At 42.0% G+C, this 22,545-nt stretch overlaps 2 protein-coding genes across 3 annotated transcripts; one reads left to right on the forward strand and one right to left on the reverse strand.

The window, feature by feature from the left end:
* Positions 1–202: 202 nt before the first annotated feature.
* lman2la (lectin, mannose-binding 2-like a) lies at positions 203–5,113 on the reverse strand. Of its 2 annotated transcripts, XM_070988325.1 has the most exons (9): positions 4,900–5,113; positions 4,384–4,502; positions 3,970–4,087; positions 3,802–3,884; positions 3,622–3,654; positions 2,872–3,033; positions 2,029–2,143; positions 1,816–1,938; positions 203–1,724 (listed from the first exon to the last, which is right to left on the reverse strand). In XM_070988325.1, the coding sequence occupies exons 1-9, from the start codon at positions 5,087–5,089 to the stop codon at positions 1,582–1,584; spliced, it is 1,086 nt and encodes a 361-aa protein (XP_070844426.1). In that variant the 5' UTR covers positions 5,090–5,113; the 3' UTR covers positions 203–1,581. The 2 variants fall into 2 exon arrangements, with proteins under 2 accessions (XP_070844426.1, XP_070844427.1); XM_070988326.1 differs by lacking the exon at positions 3,622–3,654.
* A 700-nt stretch (positions 5,114–5,813) lies between these two features.
* mtfp1 (mitochondrial fission process 1) lies at positions 5,814–13,561 on the forward strand. The gene is made up of 4 exons (XM_070989669.1): positions 5,814–6,068; positions 10,102–10,229; positions 10,385–10,617; positions 11,063–13,561. Exons 1-4 carry the CDS (start codon positions 5,999–6,001, stop codon positions 11,127–11,129), a joined length of 498 nt encoding a protein of 165 aa, XP_070845770.1. The 5' UTR covers positions 5,814–5,998; the 3' UTR covers positions 11,130–13,561.
* Positions 13,562–22,545: the final 8,984 nt, after the last annotated feature.

Below are 22,545 nucleotides of genomic sequence, written 5' to 3' on the forward strand. Positions count from 1 at the left end.
TTCACCACCCAGACATGTGACAAAGCTGAGTCACTGATCTGGAGGATCATCACATGGCGGTACGAGAGGCAACTCATGCAGTTAGCCTACAGAGTCCTATTATGTGTATGTTGTTACCATACATATAACAGAGGTCATAAACAATGTCAGTGTACGTCTAGTTTGGTCTCCAATGCAAATTATTCAAGACAAAGACGCTAAAAATGGTTAAAAAATGTAATTTGTGAGTCACTGAATGGGCACACTTTGGTACAAAACAAACAACATGAATAAGGTCGGACGGTTGTCAAAAGTGGCTGCGGGAAATGAGGAAGACCTCTCACATCGCACGGCTGAGAACAAAGCACCGCATAAAAGATGTTCACGTGAGGCCTGGAGGTATTTCCAGATCATATAGAAGAAAAAGAAGAAGGGGCCGAGTCAACAACAGCGAAGCAGCCTGAGGCCGAACCGGCATGTTTGTTCACTTCGTACACTGTATGACACAGCAGAAACACAGAGGTGCTGTTTTTACATAAAACACAAAAGAAACAAAAGGTCAGTTCAGTATTCAAGGTGCAAAGAAAAAGTGTCAGCGAAAGGGAAAATAGCTGCAATAAATTAGTGGTCATTAAAACTCCCTTTAGTCACTCCCTTCAGTGCAAAGTCCATTTCTGACAGTTAAATGCAACTAGTTTAAATATATTTAGAAGAGTTTCCTCTAAACTGATGAAAAACATTCTCAAATACAAGCGTAAACTCTGGGGAAGGCAACAGGGATAAACATGAATAAATATTTTGTGAGACTGTTAAAAACAAAAATTGACATTAAATATTTCCCTGAAACACCCAAATCATTGCCACATGCACCAGTGAGACAGCTCAGCTTTCCATCAACAGGTCTGCGATTCTGCAGACGGTTCAGACAGAAATAACCTCAGCGAATGTCATGCACTCTACAACTATAAGATGAGCATATACAACACACTACACAGCATATACACAGTCAAAATGATGCTTTTTCTAATGCAAAGAGAAGAGATGCATCTTTAGCTCGCAAGTAGCTGCAGCAAAGATGGCATCATTGGGGTTTTTAGTGCTATTTGGTTAGCGCTTCAAGTCATACTGCGGGCGGATCACAAGAAGGAACACACTGGATACTTATATATTAATATATCTCAAAGCCACGATATCAACATCAATGAACTGAAAATCAGAAAAAATTTCATTGTTGTGGAATTGGGGTTGTAATGCGTACGTAGCTGCTCATGAGAAGTCATGTGACGTACTGCACGTCTGCAGAGGTGGAGATGGTAAGGCCAAGTTGGTGTGTGTCGGGCAGGGGGCTGAGGGCAAAGTATGACGTGAAGTCCTCCTACTGTTTCAGGACTACCGAATGGCAAAGTTGGAGGATGTGTTTGTGCTGTGTTTTTAGCAGGTGATCAGTCTACTCCATCTCCTGTCAGCTAGCGCTCCCCTCTGAAGGAAACAACCTGCTGCACCCTGCTGGCCGACAGCAGCGTCCCACTTTAGTCTCAGTGCAGCCGGGCCCACGGACCACAGTGGTTATCACAATCTCCGTCTTTCTTTCGGTCTTCTTCCTCAGTAGAAGCGCTTGCGTCGGCTCTCGTTCCAGTGGCTGTACACCACCAGGCCGATGACGATGAGGAAGATGCAGCCCAGCATGGAGAAGAGCACGGTGAAGAACACAGCTATGCCGCTCATCCCTTCTTCAGTCTGACCCACTGGAAGAGAGGACGACAGTGAGGGGGTTAGAGAGTGAGCAGAAGGCAGGTAGCGTGTGTGTGTGTGTGTGTGTGTGTGTGTGTGTCTTACATCTGAGTAGCTCAAAGTTATCCACACTGGGTATGGTTATCTCCTCTTCCTCCTCCTCCTCTTCGTTTTGACTCTTAAACACCGTCAGTTGGTAGAGTTTCAGTGAAATGATGTCATGGTTATCTATAAACGGAGAATCAGAAAATGTGATCACATATAGAAAAAACACATCAATTAGACCAAAATCCCAAATTAAATGTTAAAGCCGTTTACCCGAGAGGTCTCCAGTGATGGCTGAAGCTCCGAAGTAATAGCCCATGGGAAGCTGCACCCCGGGTAAGTCCAGGCAGTCCCTCCACTCGTGCTGCCCGTCGATGTCTATCATCACCTGAAGGACGAAGGCAAGCAGAAAATAAAAATGTCGGCTCTCAGTTCTGTTCCCAGGAGCAGCTTTACTGACATATCTGGATGAATTTGTGAGTAAAACCTACAATCTCTTCAAATTTGGACATGGACTGATAATTGTTTTGATTGAATTGAATTTGCTTCTTGGAACAGAACCTGGACATTTAGAAATACGCTACACTCTTGATCCCTTAGTTTCATTTATTATATCTTAGTTTCACTACTAGAAATTATTACATAACTCAATGCTGCATTGAATACAACAATTCAGTTTTTTTTCCCTAAGTGACTAAGATAATAGTCAATATAATATATAAAGTTTTGGTATTTATCTGTCTGCAAAGCCTTTCTTCTTCTCTCACCATGTTGGATTTTATCTTTGCTCCTCTGGAGAAAACAATCTGTTTCCTCTTGGGAAACAATCTGTATTATGCCAGTAATTGGCCGATGCCTGCCTGTACCTGCTTTGGCTATTTATTATTCTGCTCTGTCTGTACTTGTTTCATTATTTTATTTTTTAACCAAACCATAAACAGGGCGTTGCTGTAAAAGAACATGCACGCTCAGCCAGCCTGTGCTTTATAAATGTAGGTTAAACAAATATTAGCAAGTCAAACTCAGTCCAGCCAGCGTGTGCTAATAACAGGTAAGACAGCTGAGGACATGAGGAAGCGCCTGCGTGTGCTAAGCGTGTTATTATGTGTCTCTCACCGTGAGCCTGCGGCGGACGTATCGGATGAAGAGGAAGGTGTCGTGTTTGAGGTTGCGCACCATGGCGTTGCAGCCGCCCAGCTCTGTGGGCCGACCGTCCCGCTCGTGGTCGTAGCTGATGCTGCCATTACCGACCATGGCCAGAACGAAGGGGAAGATCCTCTTGAGGTCAAAGCAGGGAAAGAGAGAGATGAGGAAATAGTCTGTCAGAAGGCATTTTTCAAAAACATGTAAAAAGATTTCATGGTTCCAGTCTGACAATTGTTTTTTCTGCACTGAGTACATTTACATTTAACATTTTAAAGGACCACTGTGTCTGATTTAGTGGATTTAGTGACCTCTGGAGATCTAAGATCTAAAGCTCTATGGTAACAAAAACACAGAAATCTGCATAGCATGCAGTCATAATGAGATCTGTAGCAGTAGCCTGATATTTAGTCTGTATTTTCAAGTCACTATTTGAATCAGTGACAAAATCTCAGGAGACTTGGAACCAGGCGACAGAAACGATGCTGCTCATTATTTAGAATTTCAGAAACTTTGAGTGGCATGCTTTATTTCTAGAATGGTCTACATTTAAAAATGTATGTTACTCTGATTAAGACCACACAGCAGCCACGCAGGGACAAAATAAAACATGCACGTCACAGTACTGTGTCACAGATAAGGCTGTTTGCGGGCAGGGAAGCGTGCTGAGGACCAGTCAAATTAGACATTGGGTTGGGATCAAACGTTCCAAAAGCGGGTTACCTGTGTGCGAGGAGTATATCTTTTCTTCTGCGCCTGTCTCCAAATGGTTGCACAAAAGAACACAAAGACAGCCCTTTACACAAATCTGCAAGAGCATTTGTCCATGGCTTGCAATTGCCCTTAAAGCCTATTTTACTTTCCCCCAACACGTGGGATCGAAGCAGTGCTGCTCCAGCATACCTCTAGGTGTTTCTCTTCATTGGGATATGTGTCCACAAACACACCCAAGCCAGTGAAGTTGTCCATGTTTCCAAATACAGGACCTGTAAAAGAACGAAAAGACAGAGTGCTAATAAGATATAAAAATTGGTTTCATACACAATAATTAGAATGTCTTATAGCATTTACCTTTCTGCATCCGTTCCTTAGTGTACCAAATGGCCATCCCATCACCGTTCAGGTTCTTCTTTCCTTGGCCGTGAATCTTAAAGTGCACCTGCATCTCCCAGTCCTTCAGATGGCAAGGCTGGAAACACACACGGGTTAAATAAAGCCACTGAGATGCAGCCACTAAAGCATTTCTCTACATCTAGAAACATTTGAGAGTGCTGCTTTTTCATATTTCCTTCTGGTTATGAGAAGAATGAACATTATAGCCTCAATGAAGGTGAGATTTATTGAAAGGATGTTTTTACTTGACTGCATTCCTGGGGGTTATTGTGAATATATCAGCTACAACAGCTGTTTCTGAAATACAACACTGGCTTATCAGGAGACAGCAGTGCTTCAGCTTACCAGTACGAGTTATATGTGTATACTCACAATGCGGCTCCATACTGCACCCTGCCTGCTCTGCATGTCAGGTGTGAGGCGCACCTGGTCGGTGGTTACCATGGCATCCCCCATCAATTCCCAGTGGGAGGAGCCTAAGGATCCCACACCTGAGCACACAGATCGCCATCATGAGAAAAGCCGACACAGCAAAATAAAGCTCATCGAGCCCGACGCCAAAGCGCCTCTGCGTTGTTAATGAACACAACACCTGTTTGCATGAGGAAAAGTACGCAAAGTATCCAAAGGTCATGAATGAAGCACACTGTAAGGTAATTAAATATGGTGTATATATGTAATAATACAAAGGTTTGTTCGGCTGAATGTTACAGCAGCAATATTTCATCTGAAGATTGATAACGCTGAAAGACAAATCAAGGCATTTTCGGAGAAAGGAGCTCAAGCATAAGTGTAATTTGATCGTTACATGAATTATTCTGGAAACATCTGTCGCCTGCCCCTGTGAATCAGTACTATGGTACCCCTTAATGGAGTCTATAACGGTACCTTGGTAAGGCTTGGAAAGAGAAAACTCCCGCTTCAAAAACTCTTCCATCTCGTGCTCATCTTCGGCAGAACACCGGCTTGCAGCAAAAATAAGAAAAGCAATTATAATGTTTGATTTAAACGACATTATTTTCCGTCTAAATGGTGTTTTGGACTCCCTGTAACGATGATTCCTGCTGACGGCGGCCATCGTGGGTCAAAACTCAACCCACTTGCTCGTCGGGTTCCTGCCCATTGGTTTACTGTGTTGCATGACTCGCTACCATTGGTTCCTTTGATTGCCAATCAGAATGCACGCTTTCTATTGGATGCGCCGTATTCTTGTTTCAGATATGCTGAAAATGAATGAATTAACTTGGTAAATGTAATTTTTCAGCTGCAACAGAGATGTAATGAGCTATATTATGGCATTTCGATATTTCTATTCCTGACAGTAATCCTCCGCAGCCTCTCTACTTAAATTCCTCCAACACTCATCGTCCGTACTGTACCTACTTTTAAGGTTTGTCTCGTTATATGACTGAAAGGCTGCATTGTGCATGCATTGTATTGTTTTAGTACCCATCAGGTACAAGCACGGACTACAGACAGCAGCTATATTCAGAAACTAACCAGTAATGCTAATGTAATAATTGCTCTGATGCTACCCCAACCCACGTTTGGCGTCTATCACTTTGCCTGTGGTAATTTGATTAAACACATTTATTTAAGAAAGACAAGGGGCTGAGGGGCAGGGACTTTGGGACTGTTGCGCAAATGAGTGGTTTTAAAAATAGCGTTTTCTTCCATGTGTTAATAATGTATCCATGCAAAACTAAAAAAAACAAAAACAGAATAAAAAAAGACCCAGTACTAGTACTACTAGTAGTAGTAGTAGTAGTAGTAGTACTAGGAGGCGGGGGAGTGGTAGTTTTGCTGCCGCCTTGTGTCGACATGCGGGGTTGGATGTCTCTGCAGGCTGTGAGTGTACATCCATGGTTGGGTGCTGTAATTAAGATCACGCCCCATTCACTGCCCCTTCTGTGTGTCGGGTTTCTGACGCTCCTCACAGAGAGTTAATGTAGAACAGCACATGGGGATGGAGTAAAGGCAGCAAGGTATGGATCCCATTGAAGAAAAAACAAGCAAAACGGTCGACATTTACCGCGATACATGGGTCCGCTTCCTGGGTATGTATTGTTTTATTATGTACATTTGTGGTGGCTCAGTCTGAAGGTAACTGCGATAAACGTTAACTGTATCGTTACAGAACAGAGAGTTAACGTTACACAGGAGTCGTCATGACCCTGAAGTCGTGCGCTAGCTAGCAAAAGGTTAGCATAGCAGGCTAACTTCTTTTTTAAAATTCTATTTATAGCAAACCCGGCTGTTGAAGGACATTTTGTTACCACAGGACGCAATGGGCGAAGTCCAAATCTGGACAACAAAGTCGTGCTTTTGTTTTCATAAGGTATTAAACGCTAGCTGCTGACTAACGTTACCTCTTGCGTTAGTTGTCTCTGTAGCTCAGCCCTGCCTCAGCCAATGTAGTTGTTAAACAAGTTGAGGCAGTGACTCACAAGCACCAAGAAACGCCCGGAGGCAAGACCAGACTGGATGCCGGGACACTTTCGTAGAGACAACTGAGTATCAGTGCTTGTTGTCCTTCTCTTATTGAAACGTGAGGGTCGTTCCTCTGTCATCCAGCCAGCTGCTGCCTGTGAAGGGCATGCACGGTGGGAAAATGCTGAAGGGCATGGACCGCTGCAGCAGCCTCACTGTGCAGGCTGTTTCCCTCCCTGGTGAACATGCCTTTAATCTCCTGCTCGTCCACTCAGCTTACACTGACCAGCAGTGACTATGGCATGTCGTGAGAAACACTTTATCCACTTTTACACAAGCATAATCTATTTGCTCATATCTTTAATCCTGCCTGTGCTGTCATACGTCTCTGTCTCTGCACTGACGAGCTTGTGCGCAGAAATTGGAGTTGAAATTGAAAGGTATGGTGCAATGTATGGCTAAAAGTAGATTTCAAATGGAAAGACACAATTTTACACAGGCGTTGTCGAATTTCATGTAACATTTCCTCTCACACTTGTCATTTTTAGGCATCAATATTGTATACGAGTGCAATACTATGCATATTGTATTTTCACTATTAAAATGGTCACTTAAGATGGCATGCCTCTTTACAACTCAGCACTGGATTCCCCAGAACTCTCGGGCATGTTTGGAAAAGATTATTTTTTTACTGCTTTGGCAAAACTGTGATACTGGTTATGTAACAAAGGCTGGATTTAACCGTAAACTTGGCTGTTTTATCCAACTGAATGAGCAGGAAAATCCAGAAACCACTGCAGCCGTCAGATGTCTGTCCTGAGGAGTTCAGTATCCGTTAGGTTTGGGCACTTATTCAATGACACAGACATTTAGAAGATTTGGCATTATTGGGCCCAAGAGCCTGATGGATCTAAAAGCCCCTTTTAGACCAAAGTTGTTTGTTTGAAATTTATAGCAGGCTAATTGGAGGTGGGTGTTGTTAGAGCAGAGATAGGATCGCCTGATGTCTTTGTAGCCGGCTGGTTCCTTTGAGGTGATGGAGTATCCCTGATTTCTAAACTCCACTAACGCTAAATAATACAGCAGCAGTGGAAAGCTGTAGATCAGAGCCTGGGTATGTTGTTGAGCAGACAGTTATTGGGCATCTCTGAACCTCTCTTATAGCAGTCACCATCTGAGCCTTCACACCTTGCCCTCACCCTGCTCTCTCTTTCAATCCTTATCTCTTCTATTTCTCATGCCTTCGTCATCTTATGCACACGTGCGGTGTCTCAGTCACACACCTTTGCCCCAGGCCGAGGACAAATAGTGAATCACAAAAGAGTAATCTGAAGCCTTTGCTCATGGGACAGAATTGGAACCCAGACTATATGCCAGGGCATGGTGTATTTTATTATTAACAAAGTGCCTTGCTGGAAGATAATCTTATCTGGGCTCTACTTGTTATCATGTTTTATTGTACCACTACAGCTCCTTATCACCTTGTGCTCACAAGTGCTTCTGGAGCTCCACATTCAGTAGTTACTTTACTGCCAATTTCATTGCTACAGTATTAACCAGCAGCTAAGAGCGAAGACCGAGTTCCATAAAGTTGTCTTGTTCTCTTTGCCAGCTTTATTCCCGACAGACACTTTGATTTGTCATCGTAGGAGGGTTCGCACAAAGTCTCCAAAGTCTGGAATGTGAATTTGAATATACGCCATGAAAGATGACTGATTTTCAACATCAGCTTGTGTTTCATAGACACAACCACTCACGTCAGCCAAAAATCTTTTAATATTTGAAATGGAACAATCCCATTGTTGTCATATTTGTTTATTGTGTCCTGATGTTGAATTTTGCAAGCATTGAATAATCATGATCAGAAAATACAATCAAAGTTCGTATGAACAGCAGGTATAAAATTCGGAAATTTACATTTATAGTGGATATAATGACAAAGGCTTCGAGAGTCTGGAAATGTTTGGTTTAGATTCCTTGAAAGTGCTTGAAAAGTGCTTGAATTTTTCTCATTTTCATTTAGATTGCACCACATCTAAATGAATATTTTTACTCTACCACTTCACTTTCACAGTTTTTAGGACTTTGTACAGTTCAAATTTAAGTCAACTTCTGGTCTCTGTTCTCAGGAACGTATTACACATGCGTACATGTATTTTCTTGTTCAGGATGTTGGGTTTGCTGCAAACAGCAACTAAATGTTGCACAAGGTCAAATTTGGGGTTGTAAGCACTTTGTGACTGTGACCTTTGTTTTGATCCGCAGAGCCTCTCTCTTTATCCTGAGACATAAAGTGTCCTGAATCATGGCGTTGTGGTTCTAGGCAGTGCTGAGGTTGGAGTTTGTAATCAGTGTCTGGCTATTGCTTAGTCCTAAACATGGCTGACAACCGTTAGTTTTTAGGGCTGAAAGGGTTTGATGTCCTTCAGCTCCTGTTAAGACACTATCGGAAAAGGAAAATAAAGCTGTCATGTGATTTGCTCCCTTACGGAAGTTGTGGAAGCATGATTCACTTCTGCATCTCTCACCGAAGGCTGAATTTCATTGAAACTCATAAAAGCAAAAAAGAAAAAAATGTTGCATCCTGTTTCCTGAAAGCTCCTCCACAAGTCTGTGGAAATGGGAGTCCATAGTAAGCACTCTGGAAATACTGCAAGACACTTTTTTGGACAGTGTTTAATCACTGTAGTCATTTCATATTGTAACATATTGAGTGTACTCAAACTATGAAAGCACCATTTGTTTGTTTCAAGCACTCATGATGTCGCTGTAGCAGATTCTTCCTAACTAATGAATATGAATGAATACAGTGATTATTTTAGTCAGAGCGCAAGATAAAAATCTTTTGGCGTTTTGATAATCCACTGAGTAGTCACAAGGATTAATTACATTTAAATAGAAATCTATAATCTGGATCTGAATCTTATCAGTTTCCTCATTAAATCCTGATCTGATTGCCTTAAGTGGAGAATAAAGACTAAGAAGCCTCAAAACTGATAAGTGTGTGCCACACTGACTTCCAGTAATTATGCCTTATTTATTTAATGAAAAAACATTTTTCAGGAGAAAATAAACCATGTAGTGTTTCATTGGCTGACACGGTTGCTTGTAAATGAACTCTTTCTTCTGCACTGGGAGCACAGTGAAGTGCAGTCTTTGTACAACAGCCTCATTTGTGCCAGCAGTTCCAGAGGTGGAGATAAACAGCAGAATCTGACTTCACCACGCTCCGATGGTCTCATTGAACCAAAGATAATACTTCCCGTGTGACAAGTTAATTTTACCAGTGATTTACATACACTGTGTATGGCACAGGTGACTTCTTAGTAAGAGATCAAGGGCGAGTCATTCAGCCCTGGTGGAATGGGTTTTGCATAATTTTCCAAATGCCGCTCTCCATTATCGCAGTGTCAGAGATAAAGTTGAGGCTTGTTAGCCTTGTGTGTGTTTCAGGATGCACTGTATATACTGCAATTCAGAGACATTACAATTTGAAATCACTGAAAAAAACTGAGCTTTTGAATATGTAATGCTTTTACTTTTAAACTTTTGATTTAAATAAATGTTATGTTAGCAGGGTAGCTAAATGAGGTTATGATGCATTTAGAGGAGAGTGATGAGGTTAAAGCCTCATCTGCATTTATGTATATGTGCCCACAGGCTATGCCAATGAGGTCGGGGAGGCTTTTCGTGCCCTGGTGCCGGTGAGTCTGGTATGGGGCAGCTATGCTGTGGCCACTGCGTACGTTACTGCTGATGCTGTGGACAAAGGGAAGAAAGCAGCTGTGGTAAGATATTAGCATTCGTACAACCCTGATTCCAGAAAAGATGGGACGCTACATGAGCTTGTGTAGTCATATCATTTATACAATCATGTGTTTGGGTCGCAAGCCATAAGACTTGGGAGCCACTGTCTCAGACGATCAAATATCTGCTCCTCAAGGCTCACGGGGACAACCCAGGGAAGACAACACGGGTCGCGGTGGCCGTGGTGGACACGTTTGTGTGGCAGGCCCTCGCCTCTGTGATCATCCCGGGCTTCACCATCAACCGTGTGTGTGCTGGATCACTATATCTGCTGGGCAGAACCACCAAGTGGCCCCTACCCGTCCGCAAGTGGACCACCACAGCTATAGGCCTCTCCACGATCCCCTTCATCATTACTCCTATAGACAGGTTGGTGTATTTTCTTTGTATGGAAGCTGAGCATGATGTAGGATTTAAGGGCATCTAACAAGTATTCTCTGTATATCCAAAGCCTGATACAGCTTGTTCCCCTGCCGCAGAGCTCAGTTCTTGTCCAAAAATGACTAAAAATACATAAAAGAGCCACACTGGTGCTCTAGGTGACATGTTCCTTCTGCTGTTCTGCATGTTCCTGCTGCTGGAAATACTAGAGCACCAACTGTGTATTAATCTGAGCTGAAAATAGCCCCAGCAGTATGCTCGTGTTTGAGCCACGTTTGCTGCTTCTTCGATAATGAAACTATAGATTTGTGAGCTGTTTTTAAATCTGAGGTAGGAACAAGGAGCACTGAAGAAGACTGCTTTTATGACATGGATTCAGAAATGCTGCATTATGTGCCGGCATCCCAGTGTTTCCTCTTTCTGTACCCGGTAGGTCAGTGGATTTCCTGCTGGACTCGAGCCTTCGCAAGGTCTACAGCGAGGGAGAGAAGCACAAATAAGGAGGGACCACGCAGGGCAAATTGTCGCCTCCTTGGCAGCAGGGACCGGTCTAGTCCAAGAAGACCTGTGCTGATTATCCACCACTGTGAAGCACTAAAGAAGAGCAAAGAAGGATTTCATGGATTGACACTCTTCAGTTAGTTTATAGATGTCAGAGTTATAAAATTTAAGTTGAAATAAGGGAAATAACCTTAACCTCTCAGGGCCATCTGGGTAGTGACACCAAAAAATGTTTAAATAAGAGTCTATTAGTACGAAAAATGTATAATTATTCCCTGTCACAGTGAAATCCTGCTTCTTATAGTATTCTTAACAGGGATATAGTTTGCCATTTGCCTGATGTCAGACAGAACTGTCAGCTCTTTAACACCTGAATCAGTCTTTTGGAGTGGGTGAGTTCAAAGGTCTGGGCTCAGGCAAGTGTGCTGTTATATTCCTGTGATCTGTGCCCTCATGCTTTAGAGTCGTGGGCTGAGGCTCACCGCCTGTCCAGATGTCAAAGAGATTTAATACAAATCCACACTCGCTGTGTTTATTAGCCATATTGAGTGGTACTGTAATGAAAGGCCGAGAAGCCAGTTCAACATTTTGACCCTCTTATCCGTAACTTATTTAAAATGCATCTTCTGCCTGTTTTTTTTTCTTGTTTTTTCTGAAAATGTCTGTTACATAGAGTAGATGTTTCAAGTCAAGTCTAATTTATTGTTGGTCATGGGAGCCAAGGTTTGCACAGGGGGCATTTTTACACCATAGTTACAGTCTGTATTATTCTTTACGGTATGGTATATGGTCCTCTTAAAGTAAGTGTGCTCGCAGCAGCAACAAGTTGTACAAGTGCAGCGAACCTCACACGTGTTTGAGTTATTACTCACCAATTCTGTAACTGTTCAATAAGTTTGCCGTCAAACACTCTCAATGTCTTCAGTCTGAAAATGTTCGACACACCAGCTTCAAACATCTGTAACTCGTCTAAAACTGTCTTTCCAGCATCTGGAGTCAAGCTGTTTTGGCTCCAGATGAATCTGAGATGGTATGTTCTGATCTGACTAAAATATCCCAGTCCTTCCAGCAAGCCTGAAGCTTTGGGTGTACAACTCTTACAGGAGAGTGGATCTAATCCATCAGTTAGTTTTTATTAAATGGAATGTTGAACTTCTCTAATACTCGTGGAGGTCAGTGCCGTACCTATGCAGGGGGTTTAAGGGATTATTTCAGAGATGTACAGATACTGTGTGTCCGTATGTTATTTCCAGTGCTTTTCTTTGACGAGCCAAGTGATATACTGTATCTCATGCTGAACTATGCAAGGGAAACAAGCGGTTTGGACATATGTGGGCTTCGCAACCTGTCGGGAATGTTACATCATGTTAAAATGTTGTGAAATAATGAGGGAAATCTGATACAAAATGTAGCTCGAGACAAAGAGGAACAGGCTGTTGTGGAATGGTTATCATTGCCAATTTTTGTGTCAGTGTACACCAGTGAACCTTTTTAGCAATAACTTTGTTTAACGTGTTTCTGTCGCGCCATTTTCTCTTTCGTATGAAGGACGCGCTTCACTTTGTCATGCTGAAAGGAAAGATTGTGAAAAGTCGCCGTGCACCAACTGTCATGTTTCTACCTGCTGGTACTAAGTAGTGATGCAACCTTTTCTGTAGTTTTTAATAACCAGATCAGGCCACTGAAACAATACTTTTTGTTGAAACGCACATGCTCGAGGCACCAGTGTGTGCGGCGTTTGAGGTTTTCATTCACTGAAGCACAGTTTACTTTTCGCTTGTGTGAGTTTAAGGTGTCGGACCTTTTTCACACAGACAATCTGACTCGTCATGGCAAGAAAAGCACAGGTTTTAGTAATAAAGGTGTCAAACGGTGACACATCGTTTCTGTAAGTGTTCTAAGCCATGCCAGCGATTAACAGTGCATAGTCACATGGCCCTCGACTGGGGGCCCTTAAATGTGATGCACACAGACGTAATGTAATTAATTATAGGTGTGCTTTTCCTGCTGTGACATGTCAATTTGGTGGCACTTAAAAAAGCTTGTTGGTGCTTAGTGAAAATCTATATATTCGTATTAAATTGTAACATTTCAGATTGTACACATAACTTCAATGTATGTGTGTGACGTCGCATGCAGAAATGAGAAGGAACGGTTTACTTTTACTTGTTTTTTTGAACATTTTTGACAGTTTTCTCATGTGGCAGTGTGTTCGGAAGTGGGTTTTATGAGCGATGTTTTCAGCCTTAAGTGGAAAAAAAAAAAATGAGGCAAACCTCAAACTTTGTTCTGTCGCCCACAAGGTGGAGATTATTTTTCGAATGTGAAAGCAACTGCTGAAAGCTGAAACTCTGGACACCCAATATTGAGCAGTCCTATTCTGCAACAACTTCTGTAACACTGGAGAGAAATAAATAAGTTATGCCATGACAAGCTGTGTGGTTTCTCTTTCAAACATCACACATCCCTCTGTAAAATATAGTCATTAATGAATGGCAGTACAGTTAGATGTAAAGTCTGTTTTTCAATCCAAATACTGACAGCTCCATTTAGTGAAAAATAAACCAGCATGATCTAAACATAGTGCATCAGGGCCCTCCTATAACAACACCTTTCTTCAGTGTGCTTTCAAGTGGCAGCCTCACAGCTCGTTCGCTCTCTGTGGGCACAGTTTCCACTTCCTACCATAACATTCAGATGAAAGAGGCGTAAATCAAGAGACGGTTTAACCAATGAAATGGAAGCACTCAAAAGCACATCAGAGCAGGCCGTTTGAGAGCCCGGTTGCAGTAATTTATCTTGATTGATTCACGGGGTCCCAGCTGATGCCAATTCGATCAATGAAGTGCCAACATAAAAGGCTAAGGGAGTCCAGGCGCTGGTAGGCACAGTCATGTTGGCTCTTAATCTCGTGTTCTTGGCTCTTTTGGCTGCTTCAGCTGCTCAGTCAGGTAAGCTGGGAGAAGTCACACCACTCTGCTTAAGGTTTGGTTCAATTTGTGAAGGATCCTGCTGAAAATGCTGCACCTGTTCCTCTGCCGTCTGCTGTACTGCACTCCTGACATACTAACATCTACAGGCATTCCTCGATACATCCAGGGCCAGTGGATTGTCCCGGATGAGAGCGTGCACTATGAAGACACTGATGGACTAGCAGTAGAGGACAGAATATGGCCTGCACCAGACGTTGTTGAAGTGGTGACAGAGGACCAGAACTTGCTGACCACTCCTGAGCAATATATTGTGAAGGAACAAGGTGGGCTGGTAACAGGTTGTGCATTTGTGATCATGCCTACAGCGTGACTGTCAGTAGCATGAGTCACCGTCTTTGCCCATTTCAGACTCCATTCACTGAGCGCTTTGTTTGTTTCCTGTTGGATTCAGATGAAGGAAACGAATCAGCGGTGTGGAAAATCGTCCTGGTAGCAGCCGTCGTGCTGGGGGCTGTAGTGGGATCTCTGAGCATGGCCTATTACATGTGTGTATGGAGGGGGGGCAGGATTCACTATCAGCCTCAAAAGGGAGATTATGCTTGAAATAAAGCGAACCTTGTGCTGAAACCATTCAAGTCTCATTTTGTCATTTTATATATTTTTGTATATGGCACTCAATGGAAATAGAGCTGGAAAAGCTAATGTGGAGACTTGTTCCTGTTATGGGACAGCTTGTTGTCTGTACTAATATCTGAGGAGGAAGTGCATGAGAGGAGTTGGTGAAAATGCGTATCTTTATAAGCTGCACTTGGTTCTTCAGAGATGAATGCCAAAAGCTGCCCAAGGCAAAAGAGTTAATTTTTTTTTTTCTTTCTTAGTAGTATACTTAGTTTTTATGTATAAAAGTGTGCAAAGAGCTGTACTTAAAATCTGCTAAAATATATTGAAGTTATACATTTCCTGCAGCTTGAGGTACTTTAAGAAACTAAAACAGACTATATTATGAACTCTCAAAGTGTGCTTTATACAAGGAAAGTACTCTTCATGGCTGATTATATGCTCCATGTTTCAGTGTTTATCATCTTGACAATGGCAGTGCTTCATAACATTCACAAATAAAGTGTAACCCTTTTCAAACAAATCTGGATTGTTTCAGGTTTAAACAGGTTGGATATTGCTTTAGTTTAAATGGCTTCCTTCTTTATTTCAGATAAACCTTTATTCAGTTCTGGTAATGGCCACTAGAGGTCATCATTGTGTTTGCCATGTTCTACATATCCAACTGACAGAGCCGTGTATGTGCTCACTTGAAAGACCTGAATTTCACTCTACATTAAGTTTCTGCTTTTTTTGTAATGATATGTGACACCAGCAGATTGGCTGCTTGAACTGGATTACTAATCTGGTATTATCACAAATTTCATGACTCCAACTCCACTTAACTTTTAGGTCTTTAATGTATGTAGAGAAAAGGTTTGAAAATGATAGATTTTAAAATGTAATGAGTGATTAATTATGTAAGATAATCAGCTTTGTCATCACATCTCTGCTGTTTGTGTAGATGTTTAGTAAAATATATTCTTTTCTTGGTCAACAGTGAAAAGACAGGCCAAACATCTTGAGCAAAGTAAAATAAATTGCACATTGTTTGAATTGCCCTTGACAGACTCATGCTAATAGGCTGTCTGTGTCCTCCTTGCCTTGAGAAAATTTGAATAAAAGTTGAATCCCTACAGTAATGATTCAGCTTTTTCATTAAAAGCCTTATATGAGGCATGTATAGGACCAGGATTTTCCTCTGAAACCACCAGCCGCACTATTGCCTCGCTCTGTAAACTCTAGTTTATGTTGTTCTCCCCCTTTGGCAAGCATTTTTCTCCACATAAGAATTCATCTTGATCAGAACTATGGCAGAATTGGCAGGTAGGCTGTTGGCAAAACCAGTGTACAGCTAAGAGTAAAGAGTAATGTTTTAATTCAGTGTCAAGCAAGCGGGTTCAGATCAAGTCTGCAAACATTTATAAGCCCCCTTGAGCAATATCAGGTGGCATTAGGGGGCCCAAGGAGACAAAAAGCTGATGAATTGAATTAATCTCCCCTCCCGTGATGGATGGGCCTGTTCACAGGGGGCTGGAAAATAGGAGCATTGTTCATCTGTCACTCAGATTGCCATGTCCCTCTATGATTTGTGCCTGTGTTGTGAAGGCCACAAGTGGCCAAAAGACCTCCCTCTCTCCTTCTCACTCATCTCGCTGCTTTTTTTTTTTTTTTCTTTTTTCAGGGATTCCCAGGCTTTCAACTGCCTCCACCCCCACAACCCACACTGATATCCATACAGCCAGATGCAGGAAAACAAGCCTTCACTCAGGACAGGCACATTAAATATCTGTCACTCTTGCCTTATTTTATATACAGTTTGTGGGGTTACATTGTTGTTTGCAATGTGTGTCTTTCAGATAGAATTCAGATACAGAATCTCTACTGTGCACACACACGTCATGTTCGTAAAAGGTGTGTAACTGCATTATGGCGCATAATATCGTTTGGAAAATTCAAAATTAGTGACATATTTACCTCAATGTAATAAAATGTAATCAGATTGAACTAGATTTTGTCCATTACTGAAAGCAAACTGAACATGAGGAGTCCAGTACAGAGAAAAAACTCTTTAATACATCATGTCAAACAGACAGAAGCTGCTCAAAAAAGCACATGTTTTGTTGTCCCGTTGCATATTTGGTTCTGTTGAAATTATTTTCTTTGGGATTGTTGAGCTTATGTGCATTACTTTGTTCCAATAAATATGTCTTGAACACAGAGAAAGCCATGTCATGCCTTAATTTCTTTTCATAATATCGGTTGTAATCCTCTTTCCTTGCTTTAACTGGAAGGTCCATATAAGTACAGAGTGGAGGAGCTTGGCTTTTAACTGGCGCTCTCATTTGAGTTGCCTTGTTTGGGTTTCCAGGCTTAAAAAAAAAAAAAAATGAACGTTTTGAGCTGATATTATGAGTCATTTAACCCCTGTGAGTTCAGAATGATAGATTAATGTCCTTTCATGCTATAACAATGTGTAATCTAAATATAATGTAATCTAATAAACGAGGGCTGCAGCACTTTATAACAATGTAGGTGGGTGGATGGGTGTGTGTGTGTGTGTGTGGGGGGGGGGGGGGGGGGGCATCTTGGCTCTGAGTCTTAGTCTCCATTGTTTCTCTAAAGCACCTGTCCCTTCAAAGGCACCTGACCCTCTACGGGAACAGGTGCTAAAAGGTGATTCAATAGAGATACAGAGCTCTGATTTCTTCACTGCTTTTGTGCTATGTGTGGATTACAAATTGAGATCAGATAATATCTGCAGCCTGAGAGCGAAGGATAATGGAGAGGACTATGCTGAAACTGCAGCAGGTGGACAGGAGGTAAAGCAGTAGTCTGTGTAATGAATACTGTAGTTTAATGGTGCCACTTGACTAAGGTGGCTCTGGGTACAAGAGGTCCTCGGCCAAGAGAGCCAAGAATGGAGAGGCCTCTTGTCCAGTATAGTACTGGGACAAGCTCAAGCCTCCAGGACCTATACCATCATGGTCGCAGGGGGCTGAACCGAGCCAGGATTCACCAGGATAACCAGGTCTAAAAAATGCATTTGTGCTTGGAAAGAAAACAACAGACTATCTTTATTTAGAGTTTCCAGTCATGCCAGCTCTGCAAGATTGTATTTAGGCAAAGGAAGGCTAAATGCTAACATCAGGATGCTAACATGCTCATAAAACCAGTGATAAGAAGCTGATGTTCAGCAGGTACACCCCGCTTATTAGTGACTGAGCCTTTCCCTTTCATAGCCAATCATGATACTATCACATATGTCACAGGATAAGTGAAAACTTTGACCTTCTGGTGACACTGTTCGTCTCCTGGGCACCATGGATATTTGTATGAGTTGTCGAGATATTCCAGTGTGGGCCAAAGCGTCATCTGACAGACCGACATTGCCTTCCCTGGAGCTACGCCGCCAGCATGGCTAAAAATCATTACTCACAACTGACAAGCATAGAAGCACTGGTCGCTAGGTATCATTTCACTTGACTTCCTGACTTTGTTCTTTCATTTGACACCCTGATAAAGGTCAGACTAAACAGGATCCCTCCCCTTAAAATAACATAAACTAAAATGATCAGACACTATCATTAGTGATGGGCAATGGGCCATAATTTTATTATGCTACAATAAGGGTTACGGCAGTGCTCTCAATCCTCTCGCTCTCATTTACACACACACACACACACACACACACACACACACACACACACACACACACACACACACACACACACACACACACACACACACACACACACACACACACACACACACACACACACACACAGCTTTCAATGCCCCCTTTAGTGACGGACTATGTTTGTGGAAAGGCCACTTTAAGGGCACTAACTGAAACGTTTGACGCTCACTGGTCGATTTATTGAGGTCAGCAGAAGGCTACGTTTTGAGAAACAGAAGAGCGGGCTATGTTTGGATTGATTTTCGTGAATGATTTTATGCTGTGAGCCAAAGAGAAACAAAAGACAATCACGGCACATCAAATCATGCCACAAAAGAAATGAGGGAAAGCGGCATAAAAAATGAGAGGCAAGGCCAGAGCCGTGTCACTGAGCATTAAACTAATAAATATCAGTTTCTGTCTCGGAAACGTGAAGACAAAGAGCATGGAGAATTCTGCTGGATTATGCTGTTATGCTGATTTGATTAAGTTCTTTACTCTGGAAGGGGCTAAAATTAGCATATTACTGTTATTGTAGATAATGATTTATTCTCAAATAGAATCTTTTAGAAGATAAAGACAAACATCATGCTCATGCAGTCAATTACAACATGTCAGACAACATAACAATCAGCACAAAAGATACACACAGATAAGATCAATAAAATGAATGATATCATAACAAAACAACCAGCACTGGATTGCCTTTAAGATCATTTTGACAACTGCAAAATGCAGTGTACATCAGGACGTGAGTATTGACAGAATGATAGCAGGAATCATTCTGATTCGCGTGGATCAATACGTATTGACTTAATTAAGATTCAAGCCAAACAAGAGACAGCACGACAGCGCTTGTTTCAACAAAGAAGCTGTCCGTGGCGAAGTTGTGATTCCTGATGTGGCGGCGTGCAGCGCGATACAGGCCGTGTGCTCTGTATGCCGGCAGAACTCTCTCTCTCTTTGTGAAATGAATTAGGAGAACATGAAAACTGAGCAGACCTTCAGCAATACATTATGTATGAGGAGCTTGAAGGCTCCTACTGAATTCTGTTCAGGTGGCATCAGAGGGTGCAGCCAAGTGGAAATGCTGGCTGGTCACTTAAAGCACACTATCTGTGGTAATATTTCTACATGAAAGCGCAGCACACGGCTTGGGCTATATTCTTCTACTTGCAGGTTGAAATATGCAATACAACCTGGTTTCTGTGGTGGCCACAGAGGAGGTTTACTGGGGCAACAGGGGATTAAAGGCCTCACTCTAACCTTCAGACTGTCTCCTACCCTGCATACCTTAAAGCTGCTATTTTGCAATTTAAATTAAAATCTATATTTTGTTTCCCATCTTGCACTTGATTTACTAGTTACACTACATCGATGGGAATCATCCTTGTCTGCAACGAAAGAGGAGGCTCGCAGCACACGTCATCTGTGTATCAGTGGGTTTGACAGCTGGACATAATTTCAAAATCAGATAACATACCACATGATTCCTTGTCTTCTGCTGTTATGAGATAACATCTAATTTCCCATCTCTCGAGTAATCTCACAAAGACATCGTCTGCTCATCGTGAAATCAATATGCTGCGGAAACACCATTACAACAGTCTTCACAGTGCTTGAGTGAATCACTCGTGATCACAGATGAACATGCACACAAAGGCAGACACACAGAGAGACACACACACACACGCATACAGGAGCAGGTAAACAAACACACTGTCCCCTCCAGTGTGTCCTTTGATATAAAAAGACTAATTAAAAAGCCCAAAAAGCACAAGAGTGCTCAGTGTAATTTAATTGTGTGTCACTGCCCAGAAACAAATCTTTGGCATGCTGAGAAATGTGCATAAAATCACAACAGAGCACAACCAGTATCAGGGTGAATTATGCTGGGTTTAGTGGGCTCACAGGGGAGAGGGGATCATGGTCAGTGGAGTGCATCTTTGCCAGCAGACAAACAGTACACTCCAGTCATTAGCAGCAGAGCACAAAGGGAGAGAAGTAGCATCACAAGGCAGGACAGGCAAAAGAAACAGCAAAATATTAAAATATGGGATGCTGGATTGAGCAAACCTGAATTTTGTATTGAAACTATTGGATTCATCAATCAAAATAAAATTATTCAACGACAGTTTTGACAGTTCATTTCGAAGACTGAGAGTCTACGGCCAAGCTAGCATGAGGCTGAGGCTGTTGGAGCAAAGTCACCTTGAGCTAAGTGCTAACACTAGAATGCTAACATGCGTACAATGATAATGCTAACATATTGATCAGCAGGTTTAATATTTATCATGCTCATTATCTAATATTATCGTGTTAGCATTGTAGCATTTACTAATTAGCTGAGGCTGATGGGAATTAGTTTTACAAGTATTTTGTTATGAACAAAATGTCGGCCTGATGATGACGTTACATGAAAGGTTAGAGAATTAAAGTTTTTGCAGTTCATCCAATGGAGACCACGACTGCACCAAATTTTACAACAATCCATCAAAGGGTTGTCAAGGTGTTTGAATTAAAAACAACAAAAAATGTTCACCTTGTGATGCCGCTACAGAAAAAGTGAGGGGACGGCTATAGCCAGTAGGATTCATCCTCTGAGGACAATGAATGTGTGCACAAAGTTTAGTGACAATCCATCCAGCGAATGTTGAGACATTTTAAGGAAAAAGCAATTGTTTGGCTGCGGGTGGTGCAAGAGGGGGAAGTCAGGGGATCTCCAACCTCTCTGGGATTCATCCTCTGGGGAGAATGACATTTCAGTCTGAACCAAAGTGGTGGACTGATGTCATCCATGTAGCCAAATGTTTTGTTCTGTTTAATATAGTTTTAAATTGAATACCTTTGGACTTTTTGGACTGTTCACGGTCGGCTCGGAGAACAAGGTCATTGTATAAACTCACTGAATAATCTTAAAAATAATCAGCCGGAAAAGATACGAATGCAGTCTAGGATATAGACACAAAACAAGAATACAAGTGGAAACAGAGAATATACAAGATAGCGTCCATTAGGACAGTGGGTACGCAGTAAACTGACAGGGAGACAAACAGTTAGGCAGCTTCCTTCTGAGAGCAGAATCAGAAGTGGACCGGGCAGTAAGAAAACAATAACAATGAGCTGATGACAGTCTAAGAAGAGTAGACCTGTAGATGTTCTGTGATTTAAAGTCTCTCACCCTCTCTCTCCCTCTCTCTCTGGTGCTGCTATAATTTTCCTGGGTGGAATGATGGATGAGGCGGTGTCAGCCCATGTTCATTATAATGCACACCATCTATTCTTCTCAGCCAGACTCTCCGCGCTCCAGGAAATGCCAGAGAGGTGTTGGAGCCGCGGAGAGAAGAGAAACTCTCATCTGATTTTATGGAGAGAATCTGCTGCTAGGTGTGTGTTAACTCAGTGCACGGTGATCCATCAATCACTAATGAAGATACTGCGAGGCTACTGCTTGTTCTTAAAAGAAACACATTCCTCTGCGGGTATGAATGATAAACAGCCATCGATGTCCGTGCAAGCAGAATCCCTTGCAATATGCTCATCCTAAATTAATAATGAGCACCCCAACAGTTATCTGTATGCAAAACGTTTAGAAAAATGTGTAGATGAGCAGTGTTTGTCATCATGACCTATTTGTTGTTTTACAAGCCTTGAAAAAATATTATCACAATCACTCACAATGAGCAAGTGGCCCCTATAGGCACACACACTTTCTGCCAAATTTGGAACAGCTTTTATCAGGATTCAGCAATATTTGAATTGAAATTGAACACCGGCTCTGCAACCTCACTGCAAAATGCCACATAATCCTGCACGCCAGTCCTTCAAATGTAGGTATTACTTTGTTTTATTCATATATGCAAACATGGAGAAATAGGTCTATCAGGGTCAGCATTCTTTAGAGCGAATGGGAAATATGTAGCCTAATTATGGCAATCTAACCAATGCTATTAATCTAACATTATTAGCATAAACATTTTGTAATTTGAGGTATATTGTGCTGTTTTTCTGGAAATGTAATTTAAACTGTTCCCAGTTCGCATCATTATTAAATAGCATTTCAATAAAGTGTCAGGTCTGATTTACTCTTGACTCTAAATGGGCAGTGTTTTAGAAAGCTGACTCTCTCTTTCTTAGATACACCCCGGCTGTTACTGGGTGTAAATGTTTCGTATCTCTAAGTTTGTGTGGTGCAACCTGTTTTAA

The sequence above is a fragment of the Chaetodon trifascialis genome, chromosome 20 (assembly GCF_039877785.1).
Source record: "Chaetodon trifascialis isolate fChaTrf1 chromosome 20, fChaTrf1.hap1, whole genome shotgun sequence".
NCBI classification, from domain to species: domain Eukaryota; kingdom Metazoa; phylum Chordata; class Actinopteri; order Chaetodontiformes; family Chaetodontidae; genus Chaetodon; species Chaetodon trifascialis.